Source organism: Bufo bufo, chromosome 7 (assembly GCF_905171765.1).
Source record: "Bufo bufo chromosome 7, aBufBuf1.1, whole genome shotgun sequence".
NCBI lineage: Eukaryota > Metazoa > Chordata > Amphibia > Anura > Bufonidae > Bufo > Bufo bufo.
The window spans coordinates 188668942-188686105 of record NC_053395.1 but is presented as its reverse complement, the minus strand read 5'-3'; the positions used below and the strand labels follow the sequence as shown (position 1 = coordinate 188686105).

The window sequence follows — 17164 nt, the reverse complement described above, 5'->3', positions numbered from 1 at the left end:
TGTCAGTGATGTCACCGGGCTCACTGCTGGGCAGAAGCCTCCACCTAGCTTTACCCATGGAGAGCTCGGTACGTCACTGGATCTCCAGAAAAAGCCTTTGCCCTGCACGATCCAGCGATCCTTGTCAGGGGGGGGGTGCCTGGGTTAAAATATGGGTATTTTTTATTTTATTTTTCATCACTAAGTGTAAATTCACCTTTCTGGTCTATTCACAAAACCGTATTTTTCGTCTGCATGCACGTTAACTTGCACGCCACTTGCACCATTGTTTTTCAGCATGGACCCTCAGTTTGAGAACCTCAGGGAAATTCTTATCTTGGTCTGTGCCTCACGAAAAAGTAAGGACGGTAAAATATATCAAATATGTAGGTCAAATTGTAGAAAAAAGATGCGACATTTATCAAAACTGGCGTAAACAAAAACTGGTTTATTTGCCCCTAGGAACCAATCAGATGGATCCTTTCATTTTCCAAATGAGCTCTGATAAATGAAAGGTGGAATCTGATTGGTGGCTAGGGGCAACTAAGCCAGTTCTTCTTTACACCAGCCTTGATAAATCTCCCCCATGGATCACACAAACATGTAATAATTTATTGCTTGTCAGTATCATTTATAAACATGTACAAGACGCACTTAATGCACATTTTCGCCAAAATATACAGGCCCATCCACCACGTCAAGGTGGCCTCTTTTGAGTGGGTCCCTACTCTAATTGGCAACATGGTGACCACTGCTGCTGCAACACAGCATCTGCAGGTGGTGAGACCCAGTGGTACCTGGGAAGAGACCACCTTGACGTGGTGAGTGGGCCTGTGCATTTTGATCAAAACGTATATTAAAGGGGAATAAACATATTCTACGCTTTTCAAACCAGCACCTGGTTCTGAATACTTTTATAATTGCATGTAATAAAAAAGTTTGCATAGCCACTGAGTTATTCAATCAAATTTATCAAATTTATCTATATAGCGCCACCTGGTGTTTGTTCTTTTCCTTTGTTTTTTTTGTCCACCTCACTCAGCGGATCCAACATGCTCAGTTTAAATCTTCAACTGCCGCCAGCCATATGTTCTGTTCGAAGCTGTGGAAGTTACAGGGAGAGAGAGCTGAAGCAGAAAGGACACGTCCCCGAGCTGCCAGACTGAAGATAAATCTAGCAGAGCAATTGGAGCAATGAATGGGAAGATCTCTGGATCTATGTGAGGTACAGGGCTGGTTCTAGCTTTGTTAGAAAGAGATTGTCATGTATTATATGATGTCTCATTTCTCATGGCATAACCTCTTCAAGTGCCTCGCGTACATGTTTATAAATTATGATGAGAAGCAGTATATCACTGCATGGCATGTGCCATCCAGATTTATCAGAACTGGTGCCAAGGAATACGGACTTACTTACCCCTAGCAATCAATCAGATTGATCATTTTACTTTCCAAAGGAGCTCTGAAAAATATAGGGTGGAATCTGGTTGCTATGGGCAACTAGGCCAGTTTCTGTTTGCACCAGTTTTGATTAATCTCCCCCCCCATGTCTTTTTTTCCTCTACATTTTGACATATCAACTATTTATTACTATAATTATTAATTAGTATATATAGATATATAGGGATAGATAGATATTTTTGTAATGCTTTTAATATCATTACTATTAGTAATATATAAAATAATATGTTACTTAATGAATATTAGTAATATAATAAATATATATATATATATATATATATATAACAGTCTATATATATGTGTGTGTGTGTGTATATATATATATATATATATATATATATAAAAATAAATAAAATGTTATTTGCAGCTTGTGGCACAGTGCCAGGAAAATGGATATCTCCAGTCCGGGTGACCTCTGGGAGGGCTCAGGAGGTGGGGATGGGAAGAGAGGGACACTTTCTATTATTACAGGGGAGCAGCTGGGATACCAAAATAGGATGTGCCATTCCCTCCCCTTTGCATAGCGACTCTCCACAATCCCAGATCCCCGTGTGCAGCTCATGCCAAAGATGGTCAATGAGGAGGCGCTGCATCCAGTGGCATCAAGCCTGGGAAACACTGCAAGCGCCAAAGCAGCTGACAAGCCATTAACACTTCGCAGCCCACGCTGACAGCTCTGCAGGTAAACAAAGAGAAGGCATGTGAACCAATACGACGTGATAAAGCTCAGGGGGGTCTGCACACAAATGCAGGATGCACCCATGTGCATGTGAGCTAAACCCATTGACAGAGAGGAGACAAGCCAGAGACAAAGAGGTAATCATCAGGAGCATAGAAGTGAGAGGGGTTTTGCAGCGGACTATACATAGGAAGTGCATCCCCAGCCTGTGATCTGCAGAGGCCATCGGTTAGGGCATCTATTAGCTCTTGGCACATATGCTCTATAGATAGGAAGTTGTAGAGCGGATATATTATTGCTTGCATTTGCATGCTTGTGGCTGTGTGCCCTGGTGTAAGGTGCACGAGGGAAGTGACTTTATCCTAAGGCTGACAGCTGACAGCTAATCCTCGGGGTGGATAAGAGGAGGCATTGATGGTAATAGCTTTGCAGTCGAGTCTTGGCTTTATTTACAGTAACACAACCGCAGAAGCCTGCGCAGGAGGCTCCCCACACAATAGCATTTCATTATGGTTAATATTACGATGACGTGCAGCGATCTGCGGGAGGGGGGCATTATTTTGGGAAGCTGGGGTATAGTCAGGTGAATAGAAAATGCTCCACGAGGCCGAATCTGATTGTTCTGTAGGCTGCAAAACAAGTGATCGAGTGACCTGCGGTAATGTATCCAGAATATACCGTATCGTATGTGTCTTTGTACTCTAGAATAGAGCATTGCCACTGTGTAGCCTTGTAATGTATACGTCGTTCCTTTGGTTTGGTTTTAGGTATCATCACAGTCAGGGGTTGTGTGCCCTGCTATTGATTTTCCAGTCCACAGATGACAAGTATTAATCTTATTATGTCTTTTCTTCTTCTGATCCTTCCTTGTCTTATTTTTATACAGCCATGTCACAAAAGGAGCTGGAAGATTACTGTCTTTTATACAGTGGCCCGACCCACCATGTCGATTTCCTTGACTCCTTCAGGACATTTTATAAAGAAGGTCTCTTCACCGATGTCACGTTGATGAGCTCCTCCGGTAAGATTTTTCAGTGCCATAAGGCTGCTTTGGCTGCCTGTAGCCACTACTTCAAGGTAATGTTCACAGCGGACATGAAAGAAAAGTCCAACAGTCAGATCAAGTTGTCTGGCATCGATCACTCCACCCTCGAAGCTCTACTGAATTATACTTATACTGCACAGATTAAGATAACAACTAAAAACGTCCAATGTCTTCTGCAAGCGGCTGACCAGCTCCACTTCGTATCGGTCAAAGAGGCTTGTGAACAGTTCCTGGTGAGACATCTGGATGTTGACAACTGCTTGGGAATGCATTCTTTTGCCGAATTTCATGTGTGTCCGGCTCTGGAAAAGGAATCTAGAAGAATCATTGTATCTAGGTTTCAAGAAGTTTGGACTCAAGATGAGTTTGTGGACATTGGTGTTGAGAAGCTGCTGTATATCTTCTCTCAGAAGAACCTCAATGTGTGGACGGTGGAGGCTCTTCTGCAACCTCTGGTTAGGTGGATTGCACACGATTCCAGGAATCGCCTAGAACATATTTACAAACTGTTGAGATGTATTAAAGTTGACGTAGATGAAAATTATCTCAGGAACTCTTTGGAGCTGCATAAGAAGAACTTGCTCAAAGAAAATAAGATACACTCTTTACTCTGCTACGCTTTACGGACTAAATCACAAGAAGTGCCCAAAAGATCAACAGCCAACATGTTTATAGTTGGGGGCTACTACTGGCATCCCTTATCTGAAGTGCACATCTGGGATCCTAAGAGCAACCACTGGGTTCAGGGAGCAGACATGCCTGATCATACCAGAGAGAGCTACAGTGCCGCCAGTTTAGGACCTCACATCTACATCACCGGTGGCTACAGGACAGATAACATAGAGGCGCTGAGCACGGTGTGGATTTATAACACAGAGACAGATGAGTGGACAGAGGGGTGTCCGATGCTTCACGCAAGGTACTATCACTGCTCCGTCACACTGGATGGCTGCGTTTACGCTTTAGGTGGTTACAGGAAAGGAGCTCCTGCCCAAGAAGCAGAATTTTATGATCCATTAAAAAAGGCCTGGTTTCCCATTGCAAACATGGTAAAAGGTAGGTAGGCTTTGCATACCGTATAACATCCACGTAACTCAAATGGATGCATGCAACAAAATGTCTATGGAGGTTTTGTTCCATAAGGCACACCTAGGCCATCTAAAAGCTTACCACATTCTTCATCTCCTTTTACTTCCTTGATTAAACCAATGGCCCATCATCCACCAAACTGGTGGGGTCACTTGTCAGCAGGCTCGGACTGGCCCACAGGGGTACAGGGGAATCCCCCGGTGGGCCCCTGAGCAAAGTGGGCCCCTAGTCTCCCACCCCCTGCACAAATGGCATATGACACAGTAGACTTACTGGATTTCATACATATATTCACTGTACAGCACCTCAACCAGCCTATGTTCATATAAAAAACTTGTTAGGTTATTTATTATATTCGAATGTATCCGTATGGTGGGCCCCCAAAATAAATTTTACTGGTGGGCCCTAGGTACCCCAGTCCGACACTGCTTGTCAGTGAGGGCACCTGCACACGGGTGCAGGTTTACTAACAGACAATCCGCACAAATTTCCATACTTTTTTTTGTGCGTTTCCGCACCAAACAACTGCTTGTGCTACTTGAGCTTTTTGGTGTGGATTTGATGCGGTTTTGCCGCAAATCTCACCCTTCCATAGAAAAGAGTGAAAACTGCAACAAAAATCGCAAACATAATTCACACGCTGCATGTTTCTAAATCCACACGACAGATCGATTTCTGCATGGAAGAAAGGTGCTAAGTGTACAGGAGATTTGTCTAATCCAGGCATGCTCAACCTGCGGCCCTCCAGCTGTTGCAAAAATACAACTCCCAGCATGCCCGAACAGCCTACAACTATCAGCCTACAGCAGGGCATTGTGGGAGTTGTAGTTTTACAACAGCTGGAGGGCCGCAGGTTGAGCATGTCTGGTCTATTCTCATAAACTTTGCTGGTTATGTATTACACAGTGGTTTTTTTCCGGATGAGAATCCGCACGAAAAAAAAACATGTGTAATCCGCAATGTGTGCAGGTAGCCTGAGGATATGTTTACATGGGGAACATAGGCCGCTGTGAATTTGCATGCAGATAATCTGCAACCTTTTAGAGGACCAGTAGAGTGGATGACATGTTAAAGGGGTTGTCTAACCACAGACAATGGGGGCATATCGCTTGGACTCGCACCTCTGGGACCCGCACCTATATCGGGAACGGAGCCCCGCAAGGTGGTGGCTGGAGGACTCTGGTCCGGTCACCACCAAGTGCACTCCCCATAGAAGTGAATGGGAGCGCACCGCACATGACCGGCCACCGCTCCAATTCACTTCTATGGGCCCCACGGAAATAGCCGAGCTAGAAATAGCCAGCCATTTTCGGCGGCCCCATAGAAAATGAATGGAGGGTGGCTGCGCATGCGCAGTGCGCCCTCCAACGCTTTCGGGGCTCTGTTCTCGATATCGGTGCGGGTCCCAGGGGTGGAACCCACACCTATAAGGCTTTTCGAGATGGATTTTTCTGCGACTGTTGCGTCGCAGTCGCAGCATGTTGCATGTTGCAGTGCGACACCATAGACTGCCATTATAAAAATTGTCGCGTGACATTAGTGCAACAAAATGTTGCGCTACAAATGTTGCAGTGTAGTTGTGCCCTATCTGTCGCGCGACTAATGTCGTCGTGTAGACGTAGCCTAAAACAATGGGTGCATATCTTAGCGAAATGCCCCCATTGTCTGTGATGAGACAACCCCTTTAAGAAATCTCATCCACCTGCTGCTAAAAATAAAAAATAAATCTGCAGCATAAATTGACCTGCATGGGAATTTTAAATCTGCACCATGTCAATTTATACTGCGGATATCCACAGTGGATTTCACCTTTTGCAATACATGCGGTGGAATCCGTGGTCAAATCAGTGCAAATTCGAACCATACCCTATGGCTAACCTCTGGCACTCCAGCTGTGGTGAAACTACGACTCCCAGCATGCTCCATTCATTTCTATGGAGTTCTGAGAACAGCCAAGCAAGTGTACATCATGGGAGTTGTAGTTTTACAACAACTGGAGTGCCGGAGGTTAGCCATCACAGCCCTAGGGATAGCTTCACAGCACATTTGGGCAGTACACCAGAGGTATATAATTGAATAAGCATATAGTTGCCGCTCAGGGACAGGTCACCACTGAGGCCGGTGGATACTTCTCGTGATGTGTACTGGTTGAAGGCAATCACACATCTGCTTATATTTGACGTAATTCTTCCCATAGGTGTGGGAAACGCGACCGCCTGTGTGCTGCGTGATGTCATCTATGTCAGCGGAGGTCACTATGGGTACAGAGGAAGCTGCACGTACGATAAAATTCAGAGCTTTCACGCGGACCTAAATGAATGGAGCGTCTTATCTGTGTGTCCACACCCAGGTAGGGGCGACATTTTACTGCTAGGACTGCGTCACAGTAAGTTACACGGAGAAGCTCTTCACTTCACACAGCCGTATAAATAAATGATGCTAGGCCTGCCACAAGGGGGAGCTCTTTGCATACATAGTTATATAGCTCCCATTCAAATTGATGACACCAATACTAACCCATATGTGCCATACTCCCCCCATAGCGACTGAGTCTAGGAGATCTCTTCCATTTTGGGAGACTCTTTGACAATCCAGGAGTATATTATTATATGGCTCTGTATGTAGCACTAAAATCTGATATTTATTGATTGATATGTGATCTACTGTATGGAAATGTCTCCTTTTACCATGTCTGTCTTTCCTTCTTCAGAGTATGGACTGTGCTCCATTGCACTACAGAATAAGCTTTACCTGGTCGGAGGACAGACTACAACTACTGACTGCTATGATCTTGACAGCAATCAGTGGGTCGAGTTGGCGCCAACTATGGAGCGGAGGATGGAATGTGGCGCGATTGTCATGAATGGATTTATATACATCACTGGCGGCTACTCCTGGTCTAAAGGCACCTACCTGCAGAGCCTAGAGAAGTACAATCCTGAATCTGACAAATGGGAGCTGGTGGGAAATCTTCCTAGCCCTATGCGTTCCCATGGATGTGTCTGTGTATATAACGTATAGGAACACGCAATGAGTCTTGTAGCAAATCATCCAATGTGAAGTCTAAGACGTCTGCTCAGGTCCATGGGGTTAAACGGGTCCCAAACTATTAGTCAACTGGCATTGGTCAAATACGTTGACTGGACTTAGTGATCAAGGTGCCCTGCATCCAGTCTGGCATGCTGTGAACTCACTCTAGAAGGGATTGTCCCAGAATTTGATATTGATGACCTATTCTGGCCGAGCAGCTGGTTGAAGAGGCCGCAGTGCTCTGGTGAGCGCTGCGGCCTCCTCACAGCTTACCAAGCACAGCGCCGTACATTGTATAGTGGTTGTATTTGGTATTGCAGCTCAGGTCCATTCACAGGAGTAGAACTGAACCGCCAAGGCCATGTGACAGAAGAACCCAGGGTTGGACTGGCCCATCAGAGTACCAGGTGGGCCCAAGCTCTGACAATATTGGACCCCTAGTAAAACAAGGCCTTTAAAGGGGTTCTGTAGTTTGTTTTAACTGATGATCTATCCTCTGGATAGATCATCAGCATCTGATCGGCGGAGGTCCAAAACCCGGGATCCCTGCAGATCAGCAGTTTGCGTCGCGGCCTTCGCGCTGTTTACCGCTAGCCCAGTGAAGTCACGACTAGTATCAACTGGCCTGGGTGTGCCAGTTGATTCTAGTCGTGACGTCACTGGGCCAGCGGTAAACAGTGCGCCGCTCCTAGAGCGCCGCTGCCTTCTCAAACAGCTGATCGGCAGGGGTCCTGGTTGTCGGACCCCCGCCGATCAGATGCTGATGATCTATCCAGAGGATAGATCATCAGTTTAAACAAACTGCAGAACCCCTTTAAGGTCTTATATACACAGAGGGTGGGCCCTCAGAATCATTTCCTCTGGTGGGCCCAAGGGACTTCAATCCGACGCTGGATGAACTTGACATCACTGACCTAGGAAGAGGTTGCAGTGCTCAGTGACCTCTTCAAACAGCTGATCGGTGGGAGTCCCGAGAGTCTGACCCCCAGCAATCAGATGTTGGTGACTTATCCTTGGGATAGGCCATCAGTATCAATATCTCAGACAACCCCATTAAAGGGGTTTCCCGTTTTTAATGAATCATTCTATAATGAAAGGTTATGCATCTTCCTTATATAGTTTGTGTCTCAATTCCTCACCTTATTCGAGATCTCTGCTCCCTGTCAGTGAAGAGCCCTGACTGACACAAGTGCATGTCTAATTAATTCCAGGAAACCTCTTTGACACCGCCATGCCACTGTGTGAGCAAGACTATGTCAGGACTAATTTTCAGTTTCCATTCACAAAAAGCAAGCAAAGGTCTAGGAAAAGGCAAGGAATTGAAACACAATGTATGTTACAAAGCTGCATAATGTTTCATCATATGATGGTTAACAAGTGTTCCCATCTTAGATGTCTATGGCAAAGCCACCGGACATGCCATAAAGTCCCCTGACCCCTCTGGTGACATGGCCCTTTCCATAGACCACACGTGCAGTTCTCTCCATTCACTTTTGTAGCAGTTCCCAAAACAAGAGTTCCCCCTCATTCTGGAGATAGATACAGGTCCCAGAGTTGGTACCCACATCCGTCAGACATTTATGGCATATTCTGTGGACATGCCATAAATGTCCAAAATGTGAATACCGCTTATGGGTCATTGAACATGTAAGTTTGTCTTTAAAAAATGCCACATTTTTTAGCAAAAACTCAGCGGACAGAAGTTACAAGCTGATGAAATTAAAATACATCCTAAAAACACTGGATATTTTTTTCCCTTTCCCATAGAATTATCTATAGAAACAAAAGTTTGAAAAAACACAAGTAAAACAGTGGCCCAGATTAAATTTAGACCGGCTGTCTAGACCTGCTCCATATTTATCACAGGGTCTCAGGCTGAGGCCTCTTGCACACGACCGTATGCCCTCCGAGATATACGGTACGTGAGCGGGCCATGTGTCTCGGAGCGGCATTGATCGTGCGAATGGGAGCACACAGCATCATAGATTACCCTGATGCTGTGGACGTCGGGCCGCACACTCATATGATCTTATGATCCCGCGGACAGCCCCGACGTCCACAGCATCATTGTAATCTATGATGCTGTGCCCCCCCGTGCGCACGATCAATGCCGCTCCGGGACATATGGCCTGCTCACTGACCGTATATCTCGGAGGGTATACGGTCGTGGGCAAGAGGCCTGAATGATAAATCTGGTGCAGGGTTAGATCTGTCTACCGCTATACCAACTATTGGTTGGCTCACTTTGAGACCCAATTTTACGTCAGAAATGTGGCGCAACTTTGGCACAAAAAGGTGCCTATTACCCAATGCCCTTTCCATTATTGTCACCCGTTTTACTTTAAGCCACGCCGTTATCAAGTGTTGAAACCCTAGAAAATTAGAGTGGGTTTTATGCCTCTGTTTGACAAATATTTAAAAAAAAAAAAAAAGATACAAAAACGCAGCACGCCACGTTCTTGTATCCTGCAGAATAAGGTAAAAAAAAAAAAGAAAAAGTTTTTTACAATGGTAAAAAAAAGTATACGTTTTTTCATGCTATGGAACTCTATGGTGAACGGATGCCACTGTATGGCATCAGTTTGAGGCATCCGTTTAACGCAGGGATGCCCAACCTGCCGCCCTCCAGTTGTTTCAAAACTACAGCTCCCAGCATGTCTGCTCAGTCTACAGCAAGGCATGGCGGGAGTTGTAGATTTACACAGCTGGAGGGACAGGTGAAGCATCCCTGGTTTAAGTTATACGTGTTTTGTATACGTTAAACTGATGGGAAAAACATGATGTGAATCCAGCCTTATTTATTTATCCGCAGTATAGATGATAGATGATGGATAATACATTGGTCCCATAGAAGCGGGTGGAGTGATGGACCAATGTGCACTGCCACTCCATTTACAGAGGGGACACGCGACCTCTTTGAACTTGGGATTGCAGGGGGTTTGACCTCTGGAAATTTTGATGACAAATGGACTTTCATGTAATACATGGATGACTCGAGTCACTAATAGGCCATCCTGACAGATGTTACATAATGACTCCACTTCTTCCAGTTTCCATGAGGCCACGTGCTAATGGCGCTGTACCGGCTAAGTAGGTGAGATTTTTGAAATCCCATTTACATGGTGCGGAAATGTTCTGCACAGAAATCCGAGGCATTTTGTTTGTTTGTGCGGATTTTCAGTACAGATTTTGCAGCGAGCCCCTTGGGAACCAGTACAGAGGATGGGAGTGGTAGTGGCTTGATGAGATGTGTCACGGTGTACTACCTCAGGCTGTTACTCCCTGGAGATCAGTGCAGTGGTGGTTTAAAGACTCAGGCCAGAAGTAAAAGAATAAGGCCTCGTTCACACGGGCGAGTTTTCCGCGTCGGTGCAATGCGTGAGGTGAACGCATTGCACCCGCACTGAATCCGGACCCATTCATTTCTATGGGGCTGTGAACATGAGCGGTGATTTTCACGCATTACTTGTGCGTTGCGTGAAAATCGCAGCATGCTCTATATTGTGCATTTTTTTTAGGCAACGCAGGCCCCATAGAAGTGAATGGGGCTGCGTGAAAATCGCAAGCATCCGCAAGCAAGTGCGGATGCGGTGTGATTCTCACGCACGGTTGCTAGGTCACGATTGGGATGGGGACCCGATCTTTATTATTTTCCCTTATAACATGGTTATAAGGGAAAATAATAGCATTCTTAATACAGAAGGGGTTAAAATGGAGGGGTTTAAAAATAAAATAAAAATTAAACTCATCTTAATCCACTTGTTCGCGCAGCCCGGCTTCTCTTCTTTCTTCTTCTTTGATGACCTGGGAGGAAAAGGACCTTTGGTGACGTCACTGCGCTCATCACATGGTCCATCACCATGTTATAAGGGAAAATAGTAAAATCTACACAAGACCTAACCCAAACCCGAACTTCTGTGAAGAAGTTCGGGTCTGGGTACCAAACATGCCGATTTTTCTCACGCGCGTGCAAAACGCATTAAACCGCTTTGCACTCACGCAAAAAAATCGTGCATTTTCCCGCGACGCACACGCATCCTATCCGGCCCTCACACTCGACACCCGTGTGAAAGAGGCCTAAAAGTCTCTCTTTACTTAGTGCAAATGATAATGTGTGGTACATCCAGCAGTAGTTGTACAAAGTGCAGTTTCTGTCTCCAGATGATAAGGTGGGTAAGGTGATATACACCTCAGATATACTATCTTGCACTTCTGGCTAACAGCTGTAAGTTGGTGGATATGTGTCCACTGTGCAATGCAGGCTTTGAATTGGTATGGCCTGGTTGCTGTTTAGGTGATGGGTGTCTGAACCATAGTCCCTCATCTGCAGCAGGGTCTGTAAACCTGTAGTAGCTGGTCACTCTGTTGACTATCAACACTGAAGCTTTTCAGGTTTCCTAGTGTTCTTGCAGTCTCTTTGGAGTAGTGGTCTCACAGGAGAATTGGATGTCTTGCTGGTCTCTAAGACCCTCGGAGTAGGAGCAATTGGACGCGCTTCCACACTCCTTACTGTCCTAGCTAGAATGTCCCCTCCTGGCAGGAAGCAGGACCAGCCCACTCCTACCAAGAGGGGAGGAACAAGGTGGTTAACCCTGTTCCTGCCAACCACACCATCCATACCCCATCTGCTAGTGTACCTAACATAACAATTGCAGATACCCCCAGGTCTGGGGTACTGCAATTTAACCCTTTGCATTGTGAAGTGTGAGATCTGGGGGAAATCTGCAAGTAACACAACAACATCTGCATGAAAATGCACATAAACTCCACTATGCGCACGCACCCTAAGTGTTACACAATGATGACTCCACTTCTTCCAGTTTCTATGAGCCATAAAATCTCACACTGGGTTTTTATACTGGAGGTTCAGTATGTCTATACTGTATCTTCATGATATGTCAAATTCTTAATGTTCTCCCGTTTCTACTTCCATCCCTGTTCTAGGGTTATTGAAAACGTCATAGTTATATAATAAAAAGTAAAATGTCCATCTCTGAGGCTGAAAATAATCCGTTAAAAATGAATTTATGTTTAATAGTAAATGATTGTCATGTTATGTCATGATTTTATGAAAATACTTGTTATTTAAAGCACAATTTTTTGTCATAAAGTGATTTTTTTGTATGAGTAGGTGCAGATAGCAGATTTATATGTAAATATGTTATTCTTTTTTTATGTTGCTCCTTGTCGCTATGAATGAGAATCTAATAAAAAACAAATGGACATGTTGCTAATATGGAGAATGTAAATAATTCATTTTGGCCTCATTCACAGGACCGTATTTTTGGTCCATGTCCAATCGACATTTTTTACGGTACGGACGCAGACCCATTAATTTCTGCGAGGGCGCAAAAAATGCATCTGTGCGGCTGTCCCACAAATGATAGAACATGTGCTATTCTTGTCTATTGTGCATACAAGTACAGCCATTTCTATAATAGGGACTAAGACAAGTGTGGGATGCATATGGCCACAATCTGCATTTTGAGGATCTGCAGTTTGGGTCGTGTGAATGAGGCCCTATTGTAAATTCACACTTATTAACACTCTTATAAAGGGCTTCATACACTGCTGGAAATTGGATCACTTGTGGGGAAGGTTAAAAAGAAAAAAGATGCTGGTTAGGCTCTGTTCACACACACACTGTTTTCAGGATACATTTTTGCCATAGGGCAGGTCCACAGAAGTCTATGGATATGCTTAGTGTTTACAGCAAAAGCATGTTTTCTCTGAAAAAACAGAACGTGCACTTCAAATGAAGTCTGATATCCCGTAACATCCCGTTTCCCCACAATTGACATGTATCACCTGTCTACAGGATACGTGTTCCAGGCGTTTTCTGAGATTTTTATACTGATGACCTCTCCTCTGGAGAGGCCATCAGTATCTGATTGTTGGGGCTCCATTAGTCACGTGGCATAGGAGCATCTCAGCCCCATAGAAGTGAATGGGGCTGACCGCAACACCAAGCACAGCCACTATACAATTTATGGCGCTGTGCCTGGTGAGCTGCAAGAAGGCTGCAGCGCTGACTGGAGCACCGCTGCCTTCTCAAACAGCTGATCAGCGGGGTCCCGGGTGTCGGACCTCCACCGATCAGATAAAAGTCTCGGAAAACCCCTTTAAAGTTGTTGTCTGACCCTTGAGTCGACAACCCAATTTGTGCCCCTAAAATAAAAAAACGCCACTCACTGGTTCATGGTCCTGCTGCTGCCTTTTTCCCAGCTGTTTCCCTCAGGACCAGGAAGAATCTTGGTCCCATGACTGCTGCAGCCAGTCCTAGGCCTTAGTGGTCACATCGGCTTGAGCGATACGTCACAGCTTTCAGCTCCAAGGCCGGCCAACCCCTTTTAATGTCTGGTCGCTGTGTGTCCTACTACTGGTACCTCCACTAGATCCACCTCACGTTCCTGTGTACTTCATGACTGATGTCAGAAGACATTTGACCCAGAGCGTGCACGCTGCCACGTCTTTCCAGGCCTAATGGACACCCAAGGACAGCGCTCGGCTGTTTCCGTCAGCCCCACGGACACTGAATGGATTGGGACTGCACTCGCTCGACCACAGCTCCATTCAATGTTCTCCTCAATGTGACCGTGCATGAAATAGGGGCACAGAATTTGGGACCTCTGTTCTATTGATCATGGGAGTCTCAGAGATCCCCAGCCATCAGGCATCCAGCACCAATCCTGCAGCCAGGTGATAAAGGGTCATTTTGGAAAAACCCCTTTAGGTCACTCCCTGACCCGTCTGCTTCAGCAATGGGGCTGGGCGATATGGCCTAAAATCTATATCGTGATATAATTTGAAGCATGTGCGATATAACGATATATCGCGATATATTATTTTCTTCTGTATGTATATAAATTACAAAATTTGTCAAGAAATTTTTAAGATGTGTATCGTGTAACAGATCTTTTTCCAAACAGTGTAAAGATGAAGTGTTAGTAAAAAAATAAACATTACGTTTCTTCCTGCTGTCCTGATTACTTATTTATATTGCACACAAATAAAGCTGCACATATTTGAACTACAAACCCTTCAAGTTCCACAGGTTTCTTTTCCATTAAAGGGAACCTGTCATCACCTTTATGCTGCCCATACTAACGGCAGCATAACGTAGAGACAAGTGAGGTGATTTCAGCGGTCTGTTATTTATAAGTTAAAAGTAAGTGGTTGCCGAGAACCAACATCACAATCATTGCAGACTGGGCCTGGAAAAGAGTCACGACCACCTGAGAAGAGTCCTGGTTATTCATGAATTCCTGCTCTCCTGCCCACCTGCTGATGGCTGACAGTCTTTTACCTAGTTTTCTCGGTTTCTCTCTAGGAGAGAACTGCCAATCATCAGCAGATGGGCAGGAGATTAGGAATAACCAGGACTCTTCTCAGGTAGATTTGACTCTTCTCAAGGCCTGGGCGGCAATGATTATGATGCTGGTTCTCAGCAACCACTTACTTTTAGCTTATGAGTGACACATCGCTGATATCAGCATTTCTGTCACTGATGACAGGTTCCCTGTAAATATACAACAAATTTTAAACTTGCAATATGTAGTGCAAATACGAACATGACTGAACAACATCAGTGTTTATGCTCCTCGCGTGCCGTGATTAAACTTTCTTGCACAGCAGACAAGGTTTTTCGCCAGGAACACAAGTTTGTCCACAGTCTCGGGCTTCAGTGCAGATCGGTGGCATCATGTTACTAGGTTGCCACTGGTGCTGAATGCCCTTTCTGAGGGGGCACTCGTGGCAGGTATGCAATGGTATTTCTTGGCTAGGCTTGCCACCCTGGGAAAATTAGCCTGGTGCAGCCTCCACCACCAGTGAATCAGCTTCTCCTTCTACATCCAATGCCTGCAGGTGACTCTTAAGCTCAATTTCTATTGCTCCTCTGTCAGTGAAGGCAGCTGGGCCAGGCTGGGCGGATGCATTTTTAAAAAAGCTGCCCAGACTTCTGCTTGGTTTCTCTCTGGGCTTCTCCATCAGCTCCTGTGCTTGTGTGTGATGGTGGCGACTCTGTGGCAGACACAGCCTGAATTTCTGCTGCTGCTTTTGTCAAGATGAACTCTCTTCGGTCATCTGCTATACATGATGACCTGAAGCGTGGGTCGACAAAGGAGGCCATATCCAGGAGGTCATCAGTTGCAGGGTCTGAGTACTTCTCATTTAAATGCTTGAGGATGGCTCTCTTCATGTCCTTCGTCAGGTCTGTGTCAATGTCATCATCAGCTAGAGGAAGAACTGTGGTGTTTAGAAGGTGGAGCACAGGTTTGACATACGACACACTCGCATAGTCTTCTCCAGACAGAGCATCTGTGAACTCCAACAGGGGATTGAGGGTCTTGTCCATAGAGTCTAACACATCAATGTCCTGCCATGTTGGTACCAGGTTTTCCTGTCTGCTCTGAGGACCTGTGATATGGACTTCTCTTGTTCAAGCAGCCGCTGAATCATCTGTTGTCGAGACCCCCATCTTGTTGGTGTTTCAGTGAGGAGGCAGGTTTAGCTCAGCCTGGGCATTAGCCATTTCTCTCTTCCTTTTCCATGTGTAAGAAAAGACACTCACTATTTTCTTGCCAATTGCATGTTCCACACGGGCGTCTTTAAAGAGGACCTTTCACCGATCCTGAAATTGTGAACTAAGTATCATGACATATACAGCGGCGCCCAGGGATCTCACTGCACTTACTATTATCCCTGGGCGCCGCTCCGTTCTCCCGTTATGTCCTCCGGTATGTTCGGGGACTTGGTTATAGTAGGAGGAGTCTGCCCTTGTTCTGCTGGGCGTCTCCTTCTCCTAGGCTGTAGCGCTGGCCAATCGCAGCGCAGAGCTCACAGCCTGGGAGAAAAAACCCTCCCAGGCTGTGAGCTCTGCGCTGCGATTGGCCAGCGCTACAGCCTAGGAGAAGGAGATGCCCAGGAGAACAAGGGCAGACTCCGCCTACTATAACCAAGTCCCCTAAGTCTCCGCCTACTATAACCAAGTCCCCGAACATACCGGAGGATATAACGGGAGAACGGAGCGGCGCCCAGGGATAATAGTAAGTGCAGTGAGATCCCTGGGCGCCGCTGTATATGTCATGATACTTAATTCACAATGTCAGGATCGGTGAAAAGTCCTCTTTAACACTTCTCTCTAAGGAAAAAATTGGAAGATATTATTAGCACAATACCCCCACATAATGTTCAACTAGTCTAGGACTAAAAGAAATGTTTACCTACCGATGGCGAGGTGGAGCCTGTCCACGATATTTGCGCCATTGTCGGTGGTTATGCAGACTTGTAACTCTTCTTTAAGTCCCCATGATGCCAGCACTTCCTTTAATCCCTGAGATATCAGTTCACCCGTATGATCCTCGGGGAAATAAGCTGTCTGTAGGCATCTGCTGCACAACTTCCACTTGTTATTGATGAAGTGGACTGTGAGACTAATGTAAGGCTCCATTGTGCGACTCGTCCACAAGTCCGTAGTAGTTCCATAGTGTTTTATGCTCCGGAGTTCTTTCTTCACTTGCTCGCGGATTTTGTCATACAGTTTGGGCAAAGTGTTTGCGGCTAGGTACCTCGTAACGTGGATCGAGTGTCTTAATCATGTTCTGAAAGCCGGCACCATGTCCTTACACAGGTACAGGGTAATGGCATTTGTCATATCAATCCACCGCCGATTTCTTTAGAAAATGCTTTTAAAATATGAATCTGGAGGGTAGGGGCAGGGCCACCTTTTTGGTTTCCACTTGACTGACTGGGCGTTTGTGGAGGGCGCAGTTTTTGGCTATCTTCGTATTCCAAAACGAGCTTCGTTTTGAGGTGATAAAACAAATTAGTTGTATTCCCTGTCTTTGCTATTATTCTCGCCCGGCATAGTTTGCAGATTA

The 17164-nt window shown here is 45.5% G+C and overlaps 1 protein-coding gene across 3 annotated transcripts; it reads left to right on the top strand.

Moving 5' to 3' along the window:
* The first annotated feature begins 2053 nt into the window (after positions 1-2053).
* Positions 2054-7708, top strand: KLHL23 (kelch like family member 23). 3 transcript variants are annotated; one of them, XM_040440494.1, is made up of 4 exons: positions 2054-2122; positions 3006-4220; positions 6451-6603; positions 6964-7708. In XM_040440494.1, the coding sequence occupies exons 2-4, from the start codon at positions 3008-3010 to the stop codon at positions 7272-7274; spliced, it is 1677 nt and encodes a 558-aa protein (XP_040296428.1). In that variant the 5' UTR covers positions 2054-2122; positions 3006-3007; the 3' UTR covers positions 7275-7708. The 3 variants fall into 3 exon arrangements, with proteins under 3 accessions (XP_040296428.1, XP_040296427.1, XP_040296429.1); XM_040440493.1 differs by having other exon boundaries at positions 2103-2256; XM_040440495.1 differs by lacking the exon at positions 2054-2122 and adding an exon at positions 2467-2536.
* Positions 7709-17164: the final 9456 nt, after the last annotated feature.

Excerpts from the sequence above, each read along its gene's own strand:
- KLHL23 (XM_040440494.1), top strand. The coding sequence starts at position 3,008 with ATGTCACAAAAGGAGCTGGAAGATTACTGTCTTTTATACAGTGGCCCG. Across the intron at positions 4,221-6,450 it reads CATTGCAAACATGGTAAAAG|GTGTGGGAAACGCGACCGCC; the intron begins GTAGGTAGGCTT and ends TTCTTCCCATAG. Across the intron at positions 6,604-6,963 it reads ATCTGTGTGTCCACACCCAG|AGTATGGACTGTGCTCCATT; the intron begins GTAGGGGCGACA and ends TTCCTTCTTCAG.